The following is a 22952-nucleotide window of genomic DNA, read 5'->3' on the forward strand; positions in this document are numbered from 1 at the left end:
AGCTAGGAGACCAATCTATATAATGACAACATTATAAAGAAAAGCAACTTTTCTAAAGTCTTTGACCAATGCAGTGATAAGCCACAAATACAGAGAACTGAGGATAAAACATTCCATACACACCTCCAGCCAGAGAAGCATTGGACTTCAATGCACAAGAAGTGCAGAATGAGTCATTTTGTAACACGACCAATGTAAGAATTTAGGACAAAGGGTTACCCAAAAAAACCCACCTGGTCTTTCTACCATTGGGTCAGTAAGGAAAGCAGGAAGTTGCCTTTTTTTTGCTGTAGGGACAAGGTGGAAAAGGAGGTGTTATGTGGATCAGGTTTGGGCTTCTCACCAGTTCCATTCCTTGCTGGTTCTTGCTCATCTTCTGCTACCCACATCTGGTCACCATCTTGCTCTACTGTCAACTCATGGTCTTTAGTCCCTCAGGTTCAGTTTTGGCATTCTCATGACTACTATCCCATACTCCCTTGTGCCTGTCTATGGGGCAAATGAGACACTGAGCAGATCTCCATTTTCTGTCTGCCCACCTGGTCACTCCTCTGTGAAAATCAATTCAAGGACAAAAGCCAAGTTCCTCAAGGAACTCAAATTTCATGTCCCACCTTGCAAAGCTAGGCACAACTGCTGAGAGCCTCCTATGTGTGATGTTTGCTACTTCTATGACCTTGGCAAGTCACTTAACCTTCATAAGTCTTTAATTATAAATTCAGGGGTTGAACTAGATGATCTCTTAGATCTCTTTTATCTATAAATATCTTTTTTTTTTTTGTATAAATATAATCTTAAAAACAGAGTCAGGCCCAGAGAAAGGAGGTCCTGGGTGCAAATTTGGTCTGACACTTCCTAGCTGTGTGACCCTGCCATTTTCTTTGATTAAGGAGAGGGGTTCAGCATAATTCCTCAAGGCCTCCACTCAGAGCTGGGCTACAAAACCACAGAGCCTTGAGACTCTGCACTGGCCACCGACCCTTGGGAAACTCCAACTGGGGCAGATCCACAATTCCAAAGAATAAAAGAAATTGGGAAGCTTATCCGCTTTTTGAGGTACTGAGGGACAGAGAAATATGATTGATTGACATTACCATGGTTATAAATGTTAAATTGTTCAAATTACACTGACTGGATACAGTCAGATTTGGGAAAGGAACCGTAACCAGAGGCTAAGGCCAAGCCCAAGTGAGTGACTCTTTGGCGCAGTAGGTATCGCTTGGTCTAGCAAGCTGAAGGTCCCGTTTTATCCTCAGAAGGAGGGTGTGATGTACTGGGAGAGGCTTCTGGAGACTAGAAGATTTGGGTTTGGGCTTAGTTCCCATCTGAAGTGGATTGTTAAGCCTGAGATTCTCCTCAGGGTGGATTCTCACAGGAACAGGGTCAAACCTGAGGTCTCCAACCTACAAGCTAGTCCTGAAACCCGGGGATCACCAGATCCTACTAGACCACGAGTTTGGGGTTCTTAGATTTCATGTTGATATGGGAAAGTTAGAGAGAAGACAGCTCTTGGTCTTGTTTTGGACATGTTAATGGGTCATTTACAAGAAGGGGGATCCGGTTGGAGCTCAGAAATTTGGAGGTTAGGGTGCTTGAGGGGTCACCAGTTAAATGGAGACTTTTAAAGGGGGAGGGCATAAATTGGTATGGAGATTAAAGCCCTATGGGTTTGGGCAGAGAACTTGACTTTGAGAAAGGCGGGATGGAAGGCGGTATCAAATCCCAACAAACTGCAACTGAGAAGATGGATACTGTGGTGAGGGTCAAACAAATGGCGGGCTCTATATCAATGTCTGCTGGTAATCTTGGTACAAGATGGATCCGGAACCAGGTCTGAGAAAGTGCTCAGTAAGTGAGTGGGATGATGGGTATAAAAAAATTAAAGAGAACTATCCCGGAGGGGGCAACTCAGGGCGGCCTCCTCTCTAAGGGAACTGCAGAACCCTAGCCTAGCCAAGCCAAGCCAAGCCAAGCATCCCTCCACCAGGAACGAGTAGTCTCAGGACCTTCTTCCTCTTCAATCCCACAACCCTTTCCATCGCGCATGCGTAGTCCTGCCTTTGGTCACGGCTGCGTGGCCAGCTCCTCTTACTTTTTAGTCCTCTTTGCTCTTGGCTGAAAAATACTCGGTCAGAGATGTAAAGAACGTCCTCGGTGGGTTGCCTTCGTGGTACCGGCATTCGGAGAAGTTTCTGCTGTTCCCAATAGGTACAGGAAGGGAGGCTGCATTTACCGTTACCAAGATGGCGGCAACCCTACTAACATATCTGCTGCCACACCTCTTTCCTCCCATCACACTATTATTTACAACAGGAAGTGTTTCTGTAACGAACCGGAAGTGAATCCGCGGCTTGTTCCCAAGACCCGGAATTGGAAGTATCTCCTGAAAGTCGGTTGAGGCCCTGCGGCTGCTGCCGTCGCCGCGGAGAATACTGCGTTGAAGCGGGCGGCCCAGGAATGGTGAGACTCTCCCAATTTCGTGGCTCGCTTTTGAGAATCTGGCGGCGGACGAAATGCTGTTCCCACATTGGGTTTGGGGGCCCGCCCCGGTAGCGCCCCGAAAACCTGCGCATGCGCTCGTCTAGCCCGGCCGGACAAGGGGTACGCATGCGCAGACTCGATACGCCGGGGGTGAGCCCTTTGGCCTTTCCCCGCCCCCTCGGGGCTTGCACCCCTGGCTACTCTTGTCTGCCTGGTTCTGGGGACTTCATCTCCCGGGCCCTGCCTCGCCGAGGCGGCTAAGGACTGGGGGTCGGGTGGGGTGTGGGGGGTGTCTTTCTGGGAAAGGATGACGGGCCCTGCCTAAGCATCCCCCCCTCCTCCCCCTCCCAGGCTGTACTGGAGAGATGTTTGACCTTGGTTTTCCTTCAGAAAAGCCATCATCCCCTCCTGTCTCTGTCCGAGGAGGAGGCAGGGTGGTACCAGGGAAATGGAGCCCATAGGACCCGCCCTCGGATCCCACTTGGGTTACTAGACAGCCCTCCCCCACCCCCCCTCGCCCACCATCTGCCCCATGAAGGGGCGGAGTTTGACGGCCCTTTAGCAGTGATCAATCACATCTTTTGAAGGGCAGTGGAAAATCCTGGGGAAAATCTGGGGGTCGATGGCCCCAGAAAATTCCCAAAGTTTCCTTAGTAGCCAAGAGCATCAGCATCCTCTGTCCAGCAAATCTTTCACCAGAGCGCCAATGGGGAGCCAAGTAGAACCCGTGAAAGGTTTCACCCGCTTTTTCTTTCAGATCTGAATTTTCCCTGTAATTGTGTGGTTGGGATTAATTCATAGTGGCTGAGTCAATAGGGGTGACATCTCTCACCTGGCAGAAATTCTGACAATGAAAGAAGATTTAGCAAATGAGGATTCCAAGTCTTTTCTGTTCTCAGAAAATTTCCAGCTGGGATGGCAGCCTGTGTAGGGAAAGGGAACTACTACATCTTGGGGACCTGCTCTTTTTGTTTGCAGACTTCCTTCTCAGCCTCTCAACTCACCCTATCTGAAGCCTTGGATGAACCTGTGGGACTCTTCTTATCCCTTTGGTTTGGCTTTAAGAGACTGGAAGGATGGACAAAGGTAGTATCAGATCAGATCAGCCCCCCTGAGTTGCAGATCTGAACTTCTCATCACATTAGCCCAAGCATTCCACGATTTTATCTTAGTCCTAATTGAGTGTCACATCCTTCCTGGGCCTTCCCTTACTCTCTTATAGCAGGGGCCGCATTGGATGCCATGGAAGTATAGCTCTTCTTTCTGTCTTAGTGATTGGATACATTTTGGTGTCAGATGAATCTGTGCCTAGAACCCCATGTTGGCATCACTCTTCTGACTTGAGCACCCCTTGTGTTGTATAACATGATGTCAGGAGGAAATGTAAAATTTGGAGATCTAGCCCCCATCTTCAAGGACTTCTAAAGGCTATATTAAACATTTGGGTGTCTGAGAAATGGGGAAGAAGAGGGCAAAAGCATTGAAGGGGGTCTCCTTTGCTGGGGGTGAACGTCCTATGAGAGACAGTGATATGAAAGCACATCTTTTATTCTCTTTTCCTCTAGATCCTCAGGGACTGTTAGATTCATCTCTGATGGCATCTGGCACCGCCAGCCGCTCAGAAGATGAGGAGTCATTGGCCGGGCAGAAGCGAAGCTCTTCCCAGGCCTTGGGCACTATTCCCAAGCGGAGAAGTTCTTCCAGGTAGTAATAATTATGCACATAAGAACAGGGATGAGTATTTGCAGCACCCAGTACTCCTAGTTCTCTCTCTCCCCCCTATGTTACCAGCAGGAGAATGAATCATGGGTACATGAGACTGTCTGGGGCTGGGGGATTGGCACAGCCCCAAGTTCCTTTTCCTTCATCGACAAACTACATCCTGCTGAGAACAAGGGAAGACATTAGCCTCTCAAAATCATTATCTGTGTAGAAAGATTCACTGCTGCCTTTGTGGGGGCAAAGGGTGCTAATCAGATTAGATGCCACCATAGGGGAGACCACCTAACAAACCCCTGAATCCACTAACTGACACACCTCCTTCATGAAATAGAGTTACCTCCCTGGTAGCAACTGTCAGTGCAACAAGAAGGAGGGTGATAACTGGGCCAGATTCTTTTTAGGTTCATCAAGAGGAAGAAATTTGATGATGAGTTGGTGGAAAGTAGCCTGGCAAAATCATCCACACGGGCCAAGGGTGCCACAGGAGTGGAACCAGGGCGTTGCTCAGGGAGTGAACCTTCTTCCAGTGAAAAAAAGAAGGTGAGGAGAAAGCCTGAGGACTCCCTGAGCTTTTTTATTTATAGTGAGAGCTGAGTTCTCTGTCCATGCCTCTTAACCTTTAGTTAGAAGACTGTGTTTTATTTGGGGGGAGGGGCTGAAGGGTAAGAGCCAGAAACATTTTCCCCCAGCCTGAACCCCTACATATTTAGAGGCAGTTTGTTTCTTCTTACCACTCAATTTTCCAGTTCCATACCCAGAACCTCCTTCCTTTCTCTTCCCTCCTCCCTTCCCACTCATCCTGTATAGCATCCTGTGTAGGAGGCACAAAGCATGTGTCTATTCTTGGAGCAGGCAGTCCATTCCCAGCAGTGCTGGGGTATAAAAACAATTTCCAGGTGGCATTGCTCTGGCCCTGGGCACTTTGCCAGAGGTAGCATTCCCCTGGCAGTCAGGAGCATAGGGAGGGAAACATCAGATAATAGACCCTGCACTGTCAGGGACTGCTTTCTAGCCCCACAGACTGGAAGTGGGGGAGGAAGAGGTAAAATCTGGAATAACTGGGGCAGGTATGCTTTCTCTCTGGATTTCCTCCATGATGCTGGGTGTGGCTTGGGGCCTTTGAAGAGAAAATACTACAGAAAACAAACAACTACCTTCTTTTGGGTTTTGGGTTATATTCATCTAGTCAGGCCAGCCCCATTCCTCCCTCTCCCCGCAGCCCCACTCAGCCCCACTCCCAACTTCCCTAGGTGTCCAAGGCATTGAGCACACCAGTACCCCCCAGCCCAGCCCCTGCCCCTGGCCTCACTAAGCGCATGAAGAAGAGCAAGCAGCCACTGCAGGTGACCAAGGACCTGGGCCGCTGGAAGCCGGCAGACGATCTCTTGCTCATCAATGCTGTGCTACAGGTATCACTACCTCATGGTTCATCACTCCTCAACCCCAGCCAGGCTGGGGGGGGGGGGGAGGTCCTCACAGATTAGCCTGCTGTCTGGCCATCCCAAGGGCAAAGTGGGGACTCTAGTAGGAACTCCCTCCCCTGGCTAAGATTCTTCCAATAACTATGTTCTGGGGCCTTGCAGACCAATGACCTAACGTCAGTCCACCTGGGTGTGAAATTTAGCTGCCGCTTCACCCTTCGAGAAATCCAGGAGCGCTGGTATGCCCTGCTGTATGATCCTGTCATCTCCAAGTGAGTTTGGGATAGACACAAGTAGGGGTCAGGAGAGGGACACAGAAGTTGTTTTTCTGCCTGGTGATGGGGATGCTTATTCTTATACTTTTCGAGAATTAAGTGATCAGATTAGGAAGCCAGCCCCCATTGGGGAGAGACTCTTCCCCTGAAATCTTTCGAGTCTCTGGGAGTCTGTAGAGGGTGGGCAAATTCTGAGTGGGACCCATCCTGCTCTCTTCCAGGCAGCATGTGATAGCAAGAGAACTGGATTAGATGTTGGAAGATGTTGGCCCTAGTTTCATTGCTCCCCCTCATTAGCTGACTTATCTTTGACAGAGTAGTCTAACTTCTCTGGGCTTTGATTCCTTCATCTGTAAATGAGAGTAGTGGCTCCTTGAGGGGTGTACATTAGTACTCATTCCCAGAAGCTGGTTCCTCGAGGGATAGAGAGGTCCTCAGACTATCCCACTTTATTTTTATTTATTTATTTATTTGAAAAACCCTTACCTTCCGTCTTGGAGTCAGTACTGTAGATTGGCTCCAAGGCAGAAGAGTGGTAAGGGCTAGGCAATGGGGGTTAAGTGACTTGCCCAGGGTCACACAGCTGGGAAGTGTCTGTAGATATGAACCTAGAACCTCCCATCTCTCGGCCTGGCTCTCAATCCACTGAGCCACCCAGCTGTCCACCCCCCCCCCCTCCCACCCCCCCCCACCCCCGACTACCCACTTTAAATGGAGTTAGAATTGGAGCCTGATGGCCACTGGGTTCTGTGAAGAGGCAAGAACCACATAAGACTCTTCCCTCCCCCGAGCTCCACCGCTTTCCTTTCTCCCTTCCAGGTTGGCCTGTCAGGCAATGAGGCAGCTACACCCGGAGGCCATCGCAGCCATACAGAGTAAAGCTTTGTTCAGCAAAGCTGAGGAGCAGCTTCTGAGCAAGGTGGGATCGGTAAGATGAGAGGCCAGTGCTGGGGCATGGGGGAGGAGGTAAGGTATTGGGGAGAATTGAACTTCTGCCCTGACCAGAGCAGTCCACAAGCCCTGATTTAAGCAGGCACCAGTGACACAAACCCAAAAGGGAGACAGCTCCTCTTCAGGAGTTTATGTTCTACCTGGGGAGGGCACAGGATGTTCAAAGAAAAGGACAGCTAGCAAACTCGTTACAAAGTGATTGAGGGGACACCCAAAACAGGGCATGGCGCCTACTTCTGGAGGGAGGGGTCCTTTTAGCGAAGCCTTGAAGGAAACAATTCCAAGAAGCAGAAGTGAGGAAGAACTTCGCAGACATGACAGACCTGGGAAACAAGATGGCAGGTCAGGGAGCAGCAAGGAGGCCAATTTGGCCAGAGTACCTCAGAGCCCTGAGAGAGTTTGGCTCCAGATTGTGAAGGGCTTTAAATGGCAAACAGCAGTCTGTGCTTTATTGTAGAAGTTGCTTGAACAGGGTGGTTTCATGGCCAGGCTTGTGCTTCAGAAGCATGAATGGGGAGAGATTGGAGACAGGCAGACAAGTGGGAGGCTTTTGTAACCATCTAGGCTGAAGATGATAAGGGCCTGCCCTAGGCTGGTGGCATGTGAGGGGGGACTGGTTAGACTTAGCAGCAGGGGGCAGAAGGAAGAGCTCAAATTAATGATAGATAGTTGGGTTGGGAGCCCAAGTGCCTAGGAGAATATTGCGTCACTACCAGAAATGGGGAAGCTAAGAGGAGGGAGACGTTAAAAGAGAACCAGCTTTGTTCATGTATTATTGAACATGTTGAGTTGGAGTTGCCCATGAGACATCAGGTGGAGATAAGGGCTGGATAGGACCATTTGTTAATCAGCCTCATGGAGATGATAATTGAGTCTGTGGGAATGGAAGAGGGCCCAACATAGAACTTTGGTGCATTTTCATTTGTGGCAAGATGTCTATGTGTGTTGGGGGAGAAGAAGGGAGCAGGGGAGAGGGCAGGAAGGGGCCATGGAGAATCATCTTGCAGAACAGACTGAGAACTGGCAGGCAGGGGGCAGCCAGGAGAAGGTGGTCACAAAAACCCAGAGGACAGAGGTGGGCCTGAGAAGAAAGGCGCTCCCAATGATGGCGAGTGCAGCACTGCAGAGAGAAGGGTGAGGGTGGAGGAAAGGCCATTATCATTCGAGCAATAAAGAGGTCATTGGTGATTAGGGGGAGGATTTTAGTCCAGTTCATGTGTGGAGACAAACTCAATTGGAGTAAGTCCAGAAGTGAATGGGACATAATACAATGGAGGCAAACCAGAGGCTGGAAAAGCACTTGAGGATCTTGGGGTCAGAGGGGGACCTTAAAAATCCGTATCTGAGTGGAGCTTCTTGAAGAGCCCCAGAGACTTGTATCCTTCCCAGGCAAACCACTCCTCTTGTAGTTAGTTCTCATTTTTAGGGTTTTTTTCCCTTTTTACATAATTCCTAGCCGCCACTTGTCCAGCTTTTGCCAGCCACCTGGGTGGGGCTTTTGGGAATATTCTGGTTCCATTTAGAACTAGATTCCTTCTCTGTGTTGGGAAGTTGAAGGAGGGAGGGGGACTCAGACCCCTTCAGGTATAGCATAGCCTTGTATTCCTCCAGGCCAGCCAGCCCTCCCTGGAGACCTTCCAAGACCTGCTGCACAGACACCCTGATGCCTTCTACTTGTCCCGCACAGCCAAGGCCCTGCAGAGCCACTGGCAGCTCATGAAGCAGTACTATCTCCTGGAGGACCAGACAGGTAAGCCGCCACCAGGAGGAGAGATATGGGTCTCTCAGAGATGCACCTGGGAGGGCCTGGGAGGATCTGAGAAGAATTTCTGCCAGAGCTGCTCTGGCTTGGCCATGGGTCCTAGGCAGGCAGCCTTGGGCAGCAGCACAGCAGACTACATGCAGGATAACAGTGTAATAAAAGAATATCTGGATGGAAGTTAGAAGGCTTGGGTTCAAATCCTGACTAATGTTTTGAGGTCTTCTTGAAAATATCTTTATTTTGTTAAACATTTCTCAATTACCTTGAAATATTTTTAACAAATCAAATTTGAGTTCCAAATATTCTCTCTTCCACCTTTTCCCCACTCTGAGAGGGCAAGCAATGTGTTATCTATTATATGTGTGTGAAGTCATGAAAAACATTCCCTTCTTGGCCATGCTGCAGAAGAAAAAGAGAGAAAGTGAAGAAAGTCACCAGTCTGCACCCAGAGTTCTTCAGTTCTCTCTGGAGGTGGAGGCCATTTTCATCATGAGGCCTTTGGAAGTGTCTTGGATTAGTGTGTTTGTCAGCTGGTCAGCATGACAGTACTTTGGCGTGTAGCCTTCTTGTCCTACTCCTTTCCCTTTTCATCGCTTCGTAGAAGACTTCTTAGGTTTTTCTGAAGCCGTCCTTTCTTCATTTCTTAGAGCACACCAGTATCCCGTCACAGTTGTGTCCAATTCCACATCTCTGGAATATAGACCTCATTGTGGCTTTACTGGGTCAAATGGTGCGCACACTTTTATGGCCCTTTGGGCAGAGTTCCAAATTGGTTCACAGCTTCCCTTTCAATGTTTGTCATTGTCCTTTTGTGTCATGTTAGCCAATCATCCTGACTCTTCTACAGCATTTTGCCTCTTGGGGCCTTCCTTTCCTTTTCTGTAAAAGGAAGAGGGCTGGACCACGCGAACTCCTAGCTTCCTCGCAGCCTTTATTGCTGTGAAGTAGGTTTCCTAGAAAAAGGTGATGAAAGAGGGACTGCTCCTGATGACCGCACTCACTGCCTCCACTTCTGCACTTTACTGAAGGAAGGACACGCGCTGTCACTTTATGTAGGACGTACTTTATACTGGACTGTGTGGAACACTGTGTATAGCCCTTTGCTTTGCAGGTGGTTGCCAAGACCACAGCCACAGAGATGAATGCCTGGTGTTCTTTCGTGGCTTCCCTAAACTGGCACAGCTGACCCGAGGGTTGAAAGGTTCCCGCGGGAGGCCTTCAGTTCAAGGGATAGCTGTCCCTTTCTTGGGAATGGCCCAGCCTAGCTGCCTTATTCTTCCTCAGAGCTCAACTGTGTAAAGTGCTATGGAAGACAAGGCACTGAGGCACGATAAAATAGAGTTTTGCTCTTATAGCAAAAGCTCTCAGCCGTTTACACATTTGTAAGATCATGGCTAACGTGAAGTTATTTTGTATAAGCTTACCTATTAACTAGAACTCTAAATATCACTTTATTCTTTTAAACTTTCCTTTTAGTTTTATATCCTCTGCCTCCATCTCCTCCTCCCATCCATTGAGAAGGCAAACAATAGGGCAAAGGGCTAATGTTGGAGAGGATATGGAAACATGGACCAACTAACACATTGTTGGTGGAACTGAACTGATCTGACCATTGTGGAGAACCATTTGATATTATGTCTAGCGAGTTATACAAGTGTGTATGCTCTTAGATCCAGCAACACTACTGCTGGGTCTGTTTGCCAAGGTAATGGGGGGAAAAGGAGGAGAACGGATATGTTCCACAATACCTCTAGCTTCTCTCCTTGTGTTGAAGTTGAGGGGATGCCCTTCAATTGGGGAATGGCTGAACAAGTTGTGGTATATGATGAGTGTGGAATACTATTGTGCTGCAAGAAATGACAAGCAGGTTAATTTTTTTTTAAACCCTTACGTTCCATTTTAGAATTAATACTATGTATTGGTTTCAAGGCAGAAGAGAGGGTTTGGCAATGACTTATCCAGGGTCACACAGCTCAGAAGTATTGGAGGCCAAATCAGAACTCGGGACCTCGTCTCTAAAGCCTGGTTTTCAATACTGAGCCGCCTAGCTCTCTCCCAAGTTAAATTCTTTTAAACTTGGAAAGACTTACATGAAATTATAAACAGCGAAACTAATAGAACAAAGAAAACATCTAAGCTACAGAATTACTGTTTGAAAAATAACTGGTGACTATCTATTTCTAGAGAAAAAACTGATAAACAGAAACAAGAAGGACAATTTATACATACATTTTGTTGTTGGGTGATGCCTTGTGTGGTGTGGGGAGGGAGGGAGGAAGGAAATAAACTGGAAGTGTGAACGTAACCAACCAACCAATTAATTTAAGAAGGATAAATTGTCAGTAACACTTCCTTCCCCTCTGCCTTTCCTTCAGCCCTTTCCCTTCTGAAATCGTTTATCATTTAGCCAAGCTCGTCTAGACTCGTAGTCTAGACCACAAGCCCCTTCTAGCAGGGCGATGGGAACTGGGCCAGCCTGGAGTCTGTGGGACCTTTGAGGACTCCTCGCTGCCGGGGCCGAGTCTTTGCTCCCTAGTAGAGGTTCTCGAGGTACCCACTGCACCCAGCTCTGCATCCGAGGTCCCCTGTGGGGCCCCCACTCTCCTGTCTCCCCCAGTGGGGACCTCGTGCTCGAGGCTCTGCTCCTCGAAGGGCACGGCGGCTGCTGACCCTCCCTCGTTCTCCATTCAGTGCAGCCGCTGCCGAAGGGGGACCAAGTGCTGAATTTTTCTGATGCCGAGGATCTGATTGACGACAGCAAGCTCAAGTAAAGTGTTGGGAGCGGGCTGCCTGCCTTTCCTCTACTGGGCTGGTTTCTGCGTCCATCATGCCAGCCTCTCGGAGGAGGGGGAGGAGGGGGAGAGAGCCTGGCGGCCTTTCCCTGCAAGACAGATGGGATTGGCCACACGGCATCTCAGCCGTGGGACTGCTTCCCCATCCCCTCAGCCACGGGATCCTGGCTCCCTAGAGATCCCGGGGTGCCCTCTGCACCCCTTTGTGCCTCGGGGGTGAGGGGGGCTGGGAGGCCACTTCCCCAGGGGCCCTGTGAACGGGGCCTGGCTCTGACCCATTTCTCTCTCCCCTGCCCGATCCCCTCCTCTCAGGGACATGCGGGATGAGGTGCTGGAGCACGGTGAGTGGCCTGGGACAGCAGGGGACGGCATGTCGGGCTGTGGGGCCGGGAGGGAGACGCCAGGGCGGAGCCACGGTCTGGGGGTCACCAGCTCACCCCCTTGTCCCCAGAGCTGACGGTTGCTGACAGACGCCAGAAACGTGAGATCCGGCAGCTGGAGCAGGAGCTGCACAAGTGGCAGGTGCTGGTGGACAGCATCACAGGTGGGCTCACCCCCAGGATTACCCTGCCCCTGCGGCCCTGCTAGCCTACCCTCTGGGGGCCTGGGGGAGGGGGCTCCAGCAGAGGCAGGCTCTCCTCCAGCCCTGCTCCTTCCGCAGGGATGAGCTCTCCAGACTTCGACAACCAGACCCTGGCAGTGCTCCGTGGGCGCATGGTGCGCTACCTCATGCGTTCCCGGGAGGTAAGGGCTCGCTCTCCTTTTCCCCTCCCCCCCTCCCCCGGCTCTTCTGGCCTCTCTGGGGCCCGAGCCACAGCCTCCCCCCACCATCCCCCCAGATCACCCTGGGCCGAGCTACCAAGGACAACCAGATTGACGTGGACCTTTCCTTGGAGGGCCCGGCCTGGAAGATCTCCAGAAAGCAAGGTAGGGGCCCGGGGCCTCCCCGGCGCAGATCTGAAGGGGAGGCCACAGCTGGGCCTTCCTGTGCCGGCGAGGCAGCGCCCTCCATTCCCCTTCTTTTCCCGAACCCTAGGCGTCATCAAGCTGAAGAACAATGGTGATTTTTTCATCGCCAACGAGGGCAGACGGCCCATCTACATCGATGGCCGGCCCGTCCTCTGTGGCTCCAAGTGGCGGCTCAGCAACAACTCGGTGGTGGAGGTAAGGCGGGCGTGGAGAGGGGCAGGTCTGGGGTTCTCCTCCGGGCCAGGAAGGACCTTTCTGGCTTTCCTTCTGCCTGCAGATCGCCAGCCTGCGCTTCGTCTTCCTCATCAACCAGGACCTCATCACCCTCATCCGGGCCGAGGCTGCCAAGATCACTCCCCAGTGAAGGAGGCGGGAGCCTGGGCCTCTCTTCTGCCTTGGGCTCTCCCCTGAAGGCCTGGAGGGAGGTGGGGGGTGGGGGAGGCCTTTGGGGAGAGACCCTGACGCCCACAGCAGGAGCTACTAAAGGGAGCCGAGAGCTTCCTGCCCCCTCAGCGATAAGGGTTCTACTTGACACTTTTCCCCTTTTGTAAATAAAGTTCTGAACTCCAAATGATCCCTTTTATTGTGGTTTTTAAAAAAGCATTGGAAATGGGGACACAAGAGCCGGGCTTGGGGGTACATGCAGGGGACACAGGGACCCCGTCCCTCCAGCCTGCAGAGGGGGAGCGAAGAAGGGGAACAGACCAGGAAGAGACACCCCAAGGAAGCGGTGGCTTGTGGCCCCCCGGCCCCGAATCCTGAACGGGCCTTCGCTCCTGTGCCCGGTGCCCTGAGCCAGCAGGAAGAGTGGGCCTGCGCGGCCCCCACCACCCTGTCCTTCCACCCGGGAGGGCCAGGGTGGCCGTCGGGTGGGACGACCCTGAGTCCTGCGTGGGAGTTCAGACCCCCGTCCCTTCCTCTTGGGACCACTGTACGGTGCTGGAGCCGTGGCAGCCGATGAGCACCATCTCCAGGCTGTGGGGGTCCCAAGTCAGGGACAGGCTTCCCTGCCCTGGGGGGGGCTCCCCGGTGCTCGTTTCCTCAGCTTGGCCTGTGGAGGGTTCCGGGGGCCCTGCCCCAGCCGGCTCCTCGGCAGGGGGCGGGGAGGCAGCTCTGCTGGGCCCAGGTCCCAGCTCTGCAGAGCCCGGGGGCTCCGAATCTGACACGGAGGTCCAGAAAGCGGCGGCCTGGGGCCAGGGAGAACTCTGAGAGGCGGGAGGGCCCCAAGGCCAGGGAGCCGTGAGGGGTGGGGGGCCTGGCTGGTGCCGGGGACAGGCTCCGCTCAGGAAGGGTCCGGCTGAGGGCTGCAGGCAGTAGGAAGGGGCACCAGTGTCCACACACAGGGGCTGCAGGAGTCCAGACCCCCCGGATGGGCAAGGACTCTCTCCTGCCCTGGGGGACAGCCCTTCCCCATGGGGCACCAAGAAGAGCTGCACCACCTGTCGAAGGGACTGTAGCCCTTCACGCATGTGTAGTACCTGTTCCGACAGCTCGGTCACCTGCCCGGGGTGGGGAGGGACGGGTCAGAGCGCCCGGCCTGGGCCGGAACCTCCCTCCTCCCACCTCCCTTCTCCCGCCACTGCCCCTTCCGCTCGCTGGGAGCCTCCTGGGGCAGGGGACGCCCTCTCCCTCCCCCTGCCCTGGTGCCATTAGCTCTTTTCTCCCTCACCCACCGCTTGCTGCAGCTTGTCCAGCGTATCCGTGTTTCTGGCCTCGCCGGGCCCCAGGGGGATGGTGAGCAGCCCGCTCTCTGCTGGGGAGGGGGTGGGGGGAGAAGTAGGACTGGGGAGGGCACCAAGGCGGGCCTGGAGCTGGGCCCCGGGCTGCCCTAGAGTGCCGGTGGACAGAGCGGCCTTCCTATCAAAGGCAGGAACCATCCCAGCAGGGATGCACCCCTCAACCTGCCTCCCACCCTCTGCCTTGCCCAAGAGAATGCCGGCTCCCCCCACCCCATTTCTCTGGCCCTTCCTTTCCGGCTGCCGAGGCAGCCCCGAGTCTCCCCTTTATCTAGAGTTTTCCAGGAAGATCTCCCATTCCCCTCAACGTCCCAGGCTCTTCCCTGCCCTGAGACTCCTCTGACACCCCCAATTGTCTGAGATACCGAGGACCCCTCCAGCTCGAAATCTAGGAAGGGCTTCCCAAGAAGCACCAATCCACAAGGCTCTGGGCCGTCTCCCTCGGAGCCTCTGCTGGTTTCCTCTGCCCGCCTCCAGGGAGCCACCCCTGCCCACTGGCCCATTTCCCATCAGCCATACCTGGACCTGGGGAGGGACTGGTACAGTCTGGACCGGGCTGTCCCACACGAAAGGTGAATTTGGGCTGATCAGACCCACAGCCATCCTCAATGCCATCCACGACCCTGTGGGCCCAGGGTTGAGCAGTGAATCCACGTCTGTGCCTTACCTCAGCTGGCTCAGCCCCTGCGCTGGGGAAGAGCTGCGGGCGCACGAGCCGCCGGGCAGGAACCGACGGGCTCATTGGGAAGACAGAGCAGGATGAGTTGGGGGGCCCTGACTGGTGCGATGCTGGGCAGTGAGGAAGGTCCCCGAGGACCGGAGGTGCCATGGAGGTGAGGCGAGGAAAGGCATTCCACGGGGCCACCCCATAACGAGGCGAATCGTGCTTCTGCCCATCTTCTCGCTTCCCACCCCTGCCCCGGCAGCCCTTCCTCTGCTCCAAGATTTCCCTCCCTCACCAGCCCTCCTTCCTTAGGAGAGCCTCCCTCCTCCCCAGAAGAGCAAGAGCAGAGGGCCTGATCGTGGTCAGGAAGAATGAGAGCAGGCAGCCCCAAGGTCTGGGCCGTCAGGAGAAATCCAGGAGTACGGTGGGATTGCTCGGGGAGGATAGTCTTCCCTTTGACTCCAGAGGAGCCAGGACCAAATGGAGAAGGAAGGAAGGATGAAGGGCGGAAGGAAGAAAAGGATGAAGGGCAGAAGGAAGAGAAGGATGGAGGAAGGAAGGAAAGAAGAAAAGGATGAAGGGTGGAAGGAAGGGAAGGATGAAGGGCGGAAGGAAAGGACGAAGGGCAGAAGGAAGGGAAGGATGGAGGGCAGAAGGAAGGAAGGGAAGGAGGAAGGGTGGAAGGAAGGGAAGGATGAAGGGCAGAAGGAAGAGAAGGATGGAGGAAGGAAGGAAAGAAGAAAAGGATGAAGGGTGGAAGGAAGGAAAGGATGAAGGGTGGAACGAAGGGAAGGATGGAGGGCAGAAGGAAGGGAAGGATGAAGGGTGGAAGGAGGGGAAGGATGAAGGGCGGAAGGAAGGGAAAGATGAAGGGCAGAAGGAAAGGATGAAGGGCAGAAGGAAGGAAGGGAAGAATGGAGGGCAGAAGGAAGGGAAGGATGGAGGGCGGAAGGAAGGGAAGGATGAAGGGTGGAAGGAAAGGATGAAGGGCAGAAGGAAGGAAGGGAAGGATGGAGGGCAGAAGGAAGGAAGGGAAGGAGGAAGGGTGGAAGGAAGGGAAGGATGAAGGGCGGAAGGAAAGGACGAAGGGCGGAAGGAAGGGAAGGATGAAGGGCGGAATGAAGGAAGGGAAGGAGGAAGGGAAGGATGAAGGGTGGAAGGAGGGGAAGGATGAAGGGTGGAAGGAAGGGAAGGATGAAGGGCGGAAGGAAAGGATGAAGGGCAGAAGGAAGGGAAGGATGGAGGGCAGAAGGAAGGAAGGGAAGGAGGAAGGGTGGAAGGAAGGGAAGGATGAAGGGCGGAAGGAAGGAAGGGAAGGATGAAGGAAGGAAGGAAGGAAAAAAGAAAGGAAGGAAGAAAAGGATGAAGGGTGGAAGGAAGGAAAGGATGAAGGGCGGAAGGAAGGGAAGGATGGAGGGTGGAAGGAAGGGAAGGATGAAGGGAGGAAGGAAAGGATGAAGGGCGGAAGGAAGGGAAGGATGGAGGGCAGAAGGAAGGGAAGGATGAAGGGAGGAAGGAAAGGATGAAGGGCAGAAAGAAGGGAAGGATGGAGGGCAGAAGGAAGGGAAGGATGAAGGACGGAAGGAAGAAAAGGATGAAGGGTGGAAGGAAGGGAAGGATGAAGGGCGGAAGGAAGGAAAGGATGAAGGACAGAAGGAAGGAAGGAAGGAAGGAAGGAAGGAAAGGATGAAGGGCGGAAGGAAGGAAAGGGTGAAGGGAGGAAGGAAGGAAGGAAGAAACAAAGGATGTGCCGGGGACTGCTCAGGACTTTCCAAAGGTCCTGTTGCCTATTGTTTGGTGCCAGGCATTTTCTTGAAGAAATCCGAGCCAGGGGTAGAGGGAGAGAACCTACCTCAGGAGAAAGACCAAACAGAGGAAAGCGTGCTTTTGTTTAGACCTGGACCAGAGTCACTGAAGGAGCACTAGTTTTCCAGGAAGTCGGCTCTTCCCCAAGGGAATACCATCATTAAAATTGTAATTGTTCTATCTGGTAAAGCAGAAGCCACGTTTTCCATCATTGAACACAAGTTGGAAGTCTCTTAGGGAGAGAGGCTCTTCTGGTGGGCTGAAGGAACTCAGGCAGCCGGAACCTCTCTCTTAGCAGAAATGCTCCTGTTTTAGCAAATTACCTTTGACAGGTTTGGGCTAAAACATAAAATGCAGAATTTAAACAATCTTCTCTAGATAACATAACAGAGATGGGCTTCTGCTTCCAGATTTCACCCTGCTATCTTGGCTGGCCTAAACAAGACTGCGGATGGGTGCCTGCCTTAAGTGGGCATCCCGTGGTTTTAGCTATTGAGGTCCCACTCACCTGGGGCTTAGGTCAGGGGGGGCATTCCAGGACATGGAAGGAAGCCGCAGTCCCTCCAGGCCCAGCGATCGTGAGGCCTGGGCAGCGACCTCTGCCGGTGCCCCCCCTGCCTGGCTCAGCCGTCCTCGGGCACCCAGGCGCGATGGCGGGGCCGATCGTCGAGGCGAGAGCAGCTTGGCGGCCGAAGAGGCAGAGGCGCAGCCCGGGGAGAGCAGGGGGCTAGAAGGCTCGTCGGCCGGGGTGGGTGAGGCCGTCGGCCCCGGCTCCCCATCTGTCTCCTTTTCCTCCAAAGTAGACATGAGCGTATTGTCTCCACTCAGCGAGCTGGTGTCAGCCTGTGGATCCCACAGACGAGCGGGTCATGCCAGGGGGCACCCCGCTCTGTGCAGAGCCCCCTCCTCCAGGACCGGGGTCCTTCAGTCTCTGCCCCCCCCCGCAGACCCTTTACCTCATTGTGGCCTGCCCCCGCCCCGAGGTTGTAGCTGAGTTCCCCTCGGAGGCCCCGACTGAATCGTGGGGCGAACTCAGGGTAGAGTGCCAGGCTTTCGTGGAGTCCGGCCAGCTGCAGGCACTGCAGCGCACAGTACGTCAGTCCCTTCACATCGGCATTGGCCTTCACCACCTGTTCTCGTTGGGGCAGCTCGCAGCCGATCAGATCGCCCTTCCCTGGGAGAAGGAAGAGCCCCATCAGCAGAACACAGCTTGCCCTCTCCCTGAACAGCCACGCCACCCTGGCAGCAGGAGAAGAAAGATGGAGGGTGGAGGGGATTCCTCCCCTGAGCCATGGCTCTCCATCCTGGGGCTGAAAAGAAGGGCAGGAGGAGACGTGGGGTCCCACCGCCTTGCCAGACCTTCCTCATCTCCATCTCTTCAAGAGCCTTTGCACCATTTCTGTGTCTCTCCTCATGCCCCAGCATCCCCAGGAGGCTGAGCAGGGCATAGAAACATGCACAGACGGATGGAATCTTGGAGTTGGAGACATCCCAACCTTCCTCCCAATGGCTAAATTGTCCCTTCCATGTCACTGGACGTTTGCACACTTCTGGTCATGGAAAGCTCACTTGCCCCATAAAGTAGTGAGCCCATTCTTGGACAAGATAGAATGGCTAACTCATTCCCGGCTGAAGCATGCATCTTCTTACACCGTCCCCCTTCCCAATGCATTTTCAAGTAACCCCACACAGGAGCCAAAACCTGAACTGTGAGCCCTTTCCCCCAGAAATCTGGGAACATGGATATAAAGAACCAAAAAGTACAAGAGAAAGATGCTTGTTTAGGCAGTCAGGCTCCCCAGAATCACACCCTGTCTGGCTACAGGTGGGTGCAGAGCTGAAACAGGGTCCCTACGTGTACAGGAAGAAAGCAGAGCCTCCTCGTCCCCAGCTAGCGGTGGTTTTTACACTGTCAGGGACCAACAGAAAACTCATTTGGCCTCCAGTTTCTAGAATCCACCTTGTCTGTTTTTTAAAAAATGCTGAGATCTCTTCCTGTCTCTTGTTCTCAAGGATGCTCAGTTGCTCTCGGGGGTTCCTGACAATGGGCTCTTTCATTGCGGGGGGACGTGGTCTGGTCGTGAAGCAGCTTACAGCGTCTAGACGGCAGTCATTAGCTCGTCTCTACTTGAGTTCCAATTTTCTCTTCACCACGTGGATTCTACTCTCTCCCAGGGGGACGCTCATTCTGATGGAGAAGGGGACGAAGAAGGAGCTGGACTCTTCTGCTCCCCATCAAGCTCTCTTCCCCAAGAGACAGACCATCCCCTTCCTTGTTCTGGGGCTGATTTTAGCCTTTTTAAGGCTCCTTTCATGATCTTCAGCATCACACTTCTTTGGTAGTCATTCTTGGTTCTATGTCTCTTTGCATCCATGTTCATTGTTAGATTGGGATTTGAGAGATCTCCCCCTGAATTTAGGATTTCTTGAAACAACTTAGATGGTGCGATGCATAGAGTACAGGTCTTGGAGTCAGAAAGTCCAGAATTCAAATCTGACTTCAAATACTTAATGCCTGTGTGACCCCGGCCAGTTCATTTAACCTCTGTTTGCCTCAATTTCCCCAACTGGAAAATGGAGACATAGGGCTATCTCTCAGAGTTGTTTGTAAGATAATACTTGTAATTGAGAAAATATTTGTGAAGTACTTAGCAGCAGGATCTGGCACATAGTAGAAATATAATAAATATAATAAATTCCTTCCTTTCTATGTCTCCTGTTTTTCTTCTTCATTAGAATTCTTTACAACTGTATTATTAGAAACTGTTTTTCAAAGGAGTTAGCAAGGCAGCTCAGTGGGTTGAGAGCCAAGCCTAGAGGGGTGTGAGGTCATGGATTCAATTTGTCCTCAGATACTTCCCAACTGGGTGACCCCAGGCCAGTGACTTAACCCCAACTGGCTTGCCCTTACCACTCTTCTGTTGTGGAGCCAAAACACAGTATTGATTCTAAGACAGAAGGTAAGGAGAAGGAAGGAAGGAAGGAAGGAAGGAAGGAAGGAAGGAAGGAAGGAAGGAAGGAAGGAAGGAAGGAAGGAAGGAAGGAAAGAAAGAGAGAAAGAGAGAGAGAGAGAAAGAAAGGAGAGAAAGAAAGAGAGAAAGGAGAGAGAGAAAGAGAGAGAAAGGAGAGAGAGAAAGAAAGAGAGAAAGAAAGAAAGGAGAGAGAGAGAGAAAGAAACTTTTTTCAGAGCCTCCCATCCCTCTTGATTTATATTCCTTTTTAGAGTTCATTGAATCCACCTATCTTTTCTCTGATACAGTAAATTTTCCCCAAGTCCAGTCTGTTCCACAGACCTGGCTTGATCAAAATTGGGTCCAGGGTAGCAATTACTCTCACTGTTTCCTCTCTATTCTTAGAGAAGAAACTGCCAGCAAGGTAACTGAAGAACTTATCAGATGCTCTGGATTTAACAATGAGATTTCCAGCAGATGTCTGGATAACTAAAATGCCCTATTTTGACTCTTTATTAATTTGTGAAGTTTCAGGAAAATATCATCCATAGCCTCCATCTACACAGACAGTATATTTCTACAATGATAGTGCTCCTGTTTCTCCTTTTATTCTCATCTATGTGTTCAAATGCCCTAGGATGCCCTCAGGTTCAAAGATTTCTGAAAGATATTTTTCTTGATATATAGCATTACTCCCTTCCCTCCTTTTAGATTTGTTCCTTTTAAACAAGGCATATCCTTCCATTGCTCTAATTGAGTCCCATCTTATAGAGCCTCTAAAATTGTATCTCTTTTGTATTAAAATCTCAATTTTACCTTTTGATTATCCACACCTGCATATGAGCGTGGACACATTTGAAGGCCTTAAATATCCTTCCTAATGCACTTTTGTGTTATTTTCTCCCTAGATTTAGTAAGGTTATAAAGTTGCTTTGATTCAACAGTGTTCCCTGGACCCATTTCTCCCTCCCTCCCTCCCTCCTTCACCACACACTTCACAGACCTAAGATGGCAAGCACGGTGCCACCCTTGAGCACCTCCATGGAGCCAGAGCACACGAAGTAGAGGGCCTGCAGGGCATCGCCCTGGTGGATGAGGTACTCGCCAGGCGTGCAGAAGGCTGGACGCAGGGCCAGGGACAGTGCCCGTAGGCAACCCCGACTTGCTGCCTCAAATAGGGGCAGTTGTAGCACTTCTTTATGCAGGTGCATGGCAATGTCAGCCCGGAGTTCATCTGGAAGGCTCTGCAGCAACTGAGGAAGGGAGAAGGAAAGCTAGAAAGCAGGGTCCAGCCCTGTCTTAAAGACCCTCCTCCCCCCCTTCTCCTAGCCCTGAGTCTCACCACTCACCTCTCTCCAAGACTAGCTAGAAGGCCCCTGAAAGTCCCCTAATCCAATTTATTCCCTCCAAAGGAAACCAAGGCCCAGAGAGATTTACCTACTGACCCAAAGCTCCACAGTGAACTGATAGAGCTGAGACTAGAACTCAGGTCTGGGTTCCAGTCAGTGTGATCTTCCCATTGTGCCATGAATGCCCTGTCAGGTCCAGCCAGGAAGTCAAGAAAAGCTGCCTCATTCCACCCCAGGCTTCAGTAACCCCATAGTGACCTTTGATGGTGTCCCCACCCACCTCCGTGGTGTCGATGCCATTGTTGACAGCCCAAGTAGTTTGAAAGTACTCGAGCATGCGCTGTTTGAGCGGCTTGGGGATGCGGTGGATTCGGATGTAGTCCCGCAGGTCCCGGGTACGGCTGTGGTAGAGGAAGCGGCGGGCGTACATGCGCTGGATGATGGCCGTCACATTCCCAAACACAACTGCATGCATCAGTGCTGAAGGAGAGGGGTATCACGGCTTGGGGGGCACCACCAGGCTGTCGGGCACACGGCTCCCCGCTTCCCTCTAATTCTTCCTTCCTCCCACTCCTCGCTGCTGCTAGCCACCCCCTTCACCACTCTTCAGTGGTCCTGATCCTCAATTTTCTCCGATCCCACTGCCTTTCCCCATCCCCAAACCATCATGAGACTGTGAGCTTGAGGGGTCTTGGGGAGAGAATCACAGGGGGGAGGGAATCTGAAGCAGGGGGTCCACAGGAAGCAAAAGTTTCCTGAATGGTGGAGGGCATAACATTTGGAAGGGCTAATGTGGGGGCCCTGATGTGGATGAGGTCAGGCTTGGGAATGTGTGGGAGGAAGTCCAGGATGGCTGGGATCTGGGAGCCCAAAGAGGGGGAACAGAGGGGGTCTCACCCCCAATCAGCATGGTGCAGATGGAAAAGATCTTCTCTGTGTCTGTGTTGGCTGACACATTGCCGAAGCCAACGCTGGTGAGGCTGCTCAGTGCAAAGTAGAGGGAGGTGATGTAGGCACTTCGCAGGGATGGGCCCCCCAGAAGCGCCAGCCCTGTGCCGTTGGCCTCAATGCTGCCACTGCTGCTGCAGTTGTCACTCAGGCCAGAGCTGTTCCCCACCGTTCTGCCTCGCCCTACCAGGTAGTAGGGTGTCTCCAGCCGTCTGGCCAGCTCCTGCAGCCAACCTGGGTCAGAGGTGGGGCAGGAGGAGATCAGAGGAGAGATCTTGAGCAGAGCAAAGCCTCTGGGAAAGTCTAGTTCACTTGTATATGTACCCAGGGACAGGTGGGCGTGCTTGTGTGCTCTGCTCTGCCCTGCCCTGCCGGCACCAGGGAACAAATGGACCCAATGCTGGGCTGGGGAGCAAAACACGGGCTTTGACTTTAATTAGCTGTGTGACCTTGGGCCAGTCATTTAAACTCTCCAAGCGCCAGTTTCTTGTTTGACAAATGGCAATAATAATACTTGCAGTACCTACTGCACACCAGTTCTGAGCAAAACACTTTGTAAAACTTATAGCAGAGTTATCATTATTATTCCACCTTCCCCAGGGATCTTTGCCTGCTCCTTTCCCCATCTTCCTTCCAGCTCTTCTTTCCCACATTCAGCCTTTCCCCTCAAATGAGATAATATTTGTAAAGCACTTAGCACAGTGCCTGTCATGTAGTAGGTGCTTAATAAATGCTCCCCCCTCCCTCCTTCCCTTCTTTCCTTCCTCCCTCCCTTCTATTTTCTCCTCCTCTCTTTCCCTCTCTCCATCTTTCTCCTCCCTCTCTCTCTCCCTCCCTTCTTTCCTCCCCTTCCCTTCCTTCCTCCCTTCCTTCCTCCCTTCCTTCCTTCCTTCCTTCCTTCCTTCCTTCCTTCCTTCCTTCCTTCCTTCCTTCCTTCCTCCCTTCCTTCCTTCCTCCCTTCCTTCCTTCTTTCTTTCCTTCCTTCCTTCCTTCCTTCCTTCCTTCCTTCCTTCCTTCCTTCCTTCCTTCCTTCCTTCCTTCCTTCCTTCCTTCCTCCCTTCTTTCCTTCCTTCCTCCCTCCCTTCCTTCCTTCCTTCCTTCCTTCCTTCCTTCCTTCCTTCTTTC

General features: G+C 52.4%; 2 protein-coding genes across 7 annotated transcripts in view; one reads left to right on the forward strand and one right to left on the reverse strand.

Moving 5' to 3' along the window:
- Window positions 1–2042: 2042 nt before the first annotated feature.
- On the forward strand, window positions 2043–12944 carry MCRS1 (microspherule protein 1). Of its 4 annotated transcripts, XM_016425620.2 has the most exons (16): window positions 2043–2208; window positions 2314–2460; window positions 3460–3567; window positions 4047–4185; window positions 4605–4743; window positions 5454–5612; window positions 5787–5896; window positions 6719–6827; window positions 8462–8600; window positions 11304–11379; window positions 11717–11745; window positions 11856–11948; window positions 12066–12148; window positions 12244–12331; window positions 12441–12568; window positions 12651–12944. In XM_016425620.2, the coding sequence occupies exons 3-16, from the start codon at window positions 3558–3560 to the stop codon at window positions 12735–12737; spliced, it is 1389 nt and encodes a 462-aa protein (XP_016281106.1). In that variant the 5' UTR covers window positions 2043–2208; window positions 2314–2460; window positions 3460–3557; the 3' UTR covers window positions 12738–12944. The 4 variants fall into 4 exon arrangements, with proteins under 4 accessions (XP_016281106.1, XP_007502965.1, XP_007502963.1 ...); XM_007502901.3 differs by lacking the exon at window positions 2043–2208 and having other exon boundaries at window positions 2348–2601; XM_007502902.3 differs by lacking the exons at window positions 2043–2208; window positions 2314–2460 and adding an exon at window positions 2630–3215.
- The window catches only part of KCNH3 (potassium voltage-gated channel subfamily H member 3), a 41100-nt gene continuing 31086 nt past the window's right edge, over window positions 12939–22952 (reverse strand). For 2 of the 3 annotated variants that reach the window (XM_056798307.1, XM_056798309.1), the window contains exons 8-15: window positions 21777–22061; window positions 21160–21359; window positions 20534–20783; window positions 17536–17753; window positions 17088–17422; window positions 14629–14732; window positions 14047–14126; window positions 12939–13872 (exon numbers count right to left, since the gene is read on the reverse strand). In XM_056798307.1, the coding sequence (XP_056654285.1) occupies window positions 13273–13872; window positions 14047–14126; window positions 14629–14732; window positions 17088–17422; window positions 17536–17753; window positions 20534–20783; window positions 21160–21359; window positions 21777–22061 (2072 nt within the window). In that variant the 3' untranslated portion in view covers window positions 12939–13272. The remainder of the gene's footprint in view (window positions 13873–14046; window positions 14127–14628; window positions 14733–17087; window positions 17423–17535; window positions 17754–20533; window positions 20784–21159; window positions 21360–21776; window positions 22062–22952) is intronic. The other variant, XM_056798308.1, reaches the window with a different exon arrangement.

Source organism: Monodelphis domestica, chromosome 5, assembly GCF_027887165.1.
Source record: "Monodelphis domestica isolate mMonDom1 chromosome 5, mMonDom1.pri, whole genome shotgun sequence".
In the NCBI taxonomy this organism is placed as follows: Eukaryota; Metazoa; Chordata; class Mammalia; order Didelphimorphia; family Didelphidae; genus Monodelphis; species Monodelphis domestica.

Bases quoted from the DNA above. Each gene is read 5' to 3' on its own strand.
- MCRS1 (XM_016425620.2), top strand. The intron at 11,380-11,716 runs GTAAAGTGTTGG...CCCTCCTCTCAG, and splicing joins ATTGACGACAGCAAGCTCAA to GGACATGCGGGATGAGGTGC. The intron at 12,332-12,440 runs GTAGGGGCCCGG...CCCGAACCCTAG, and splicing joins GAAGATCTCCAGAAAGCAAG to GCGTCATCAAGCTGAAGAAC.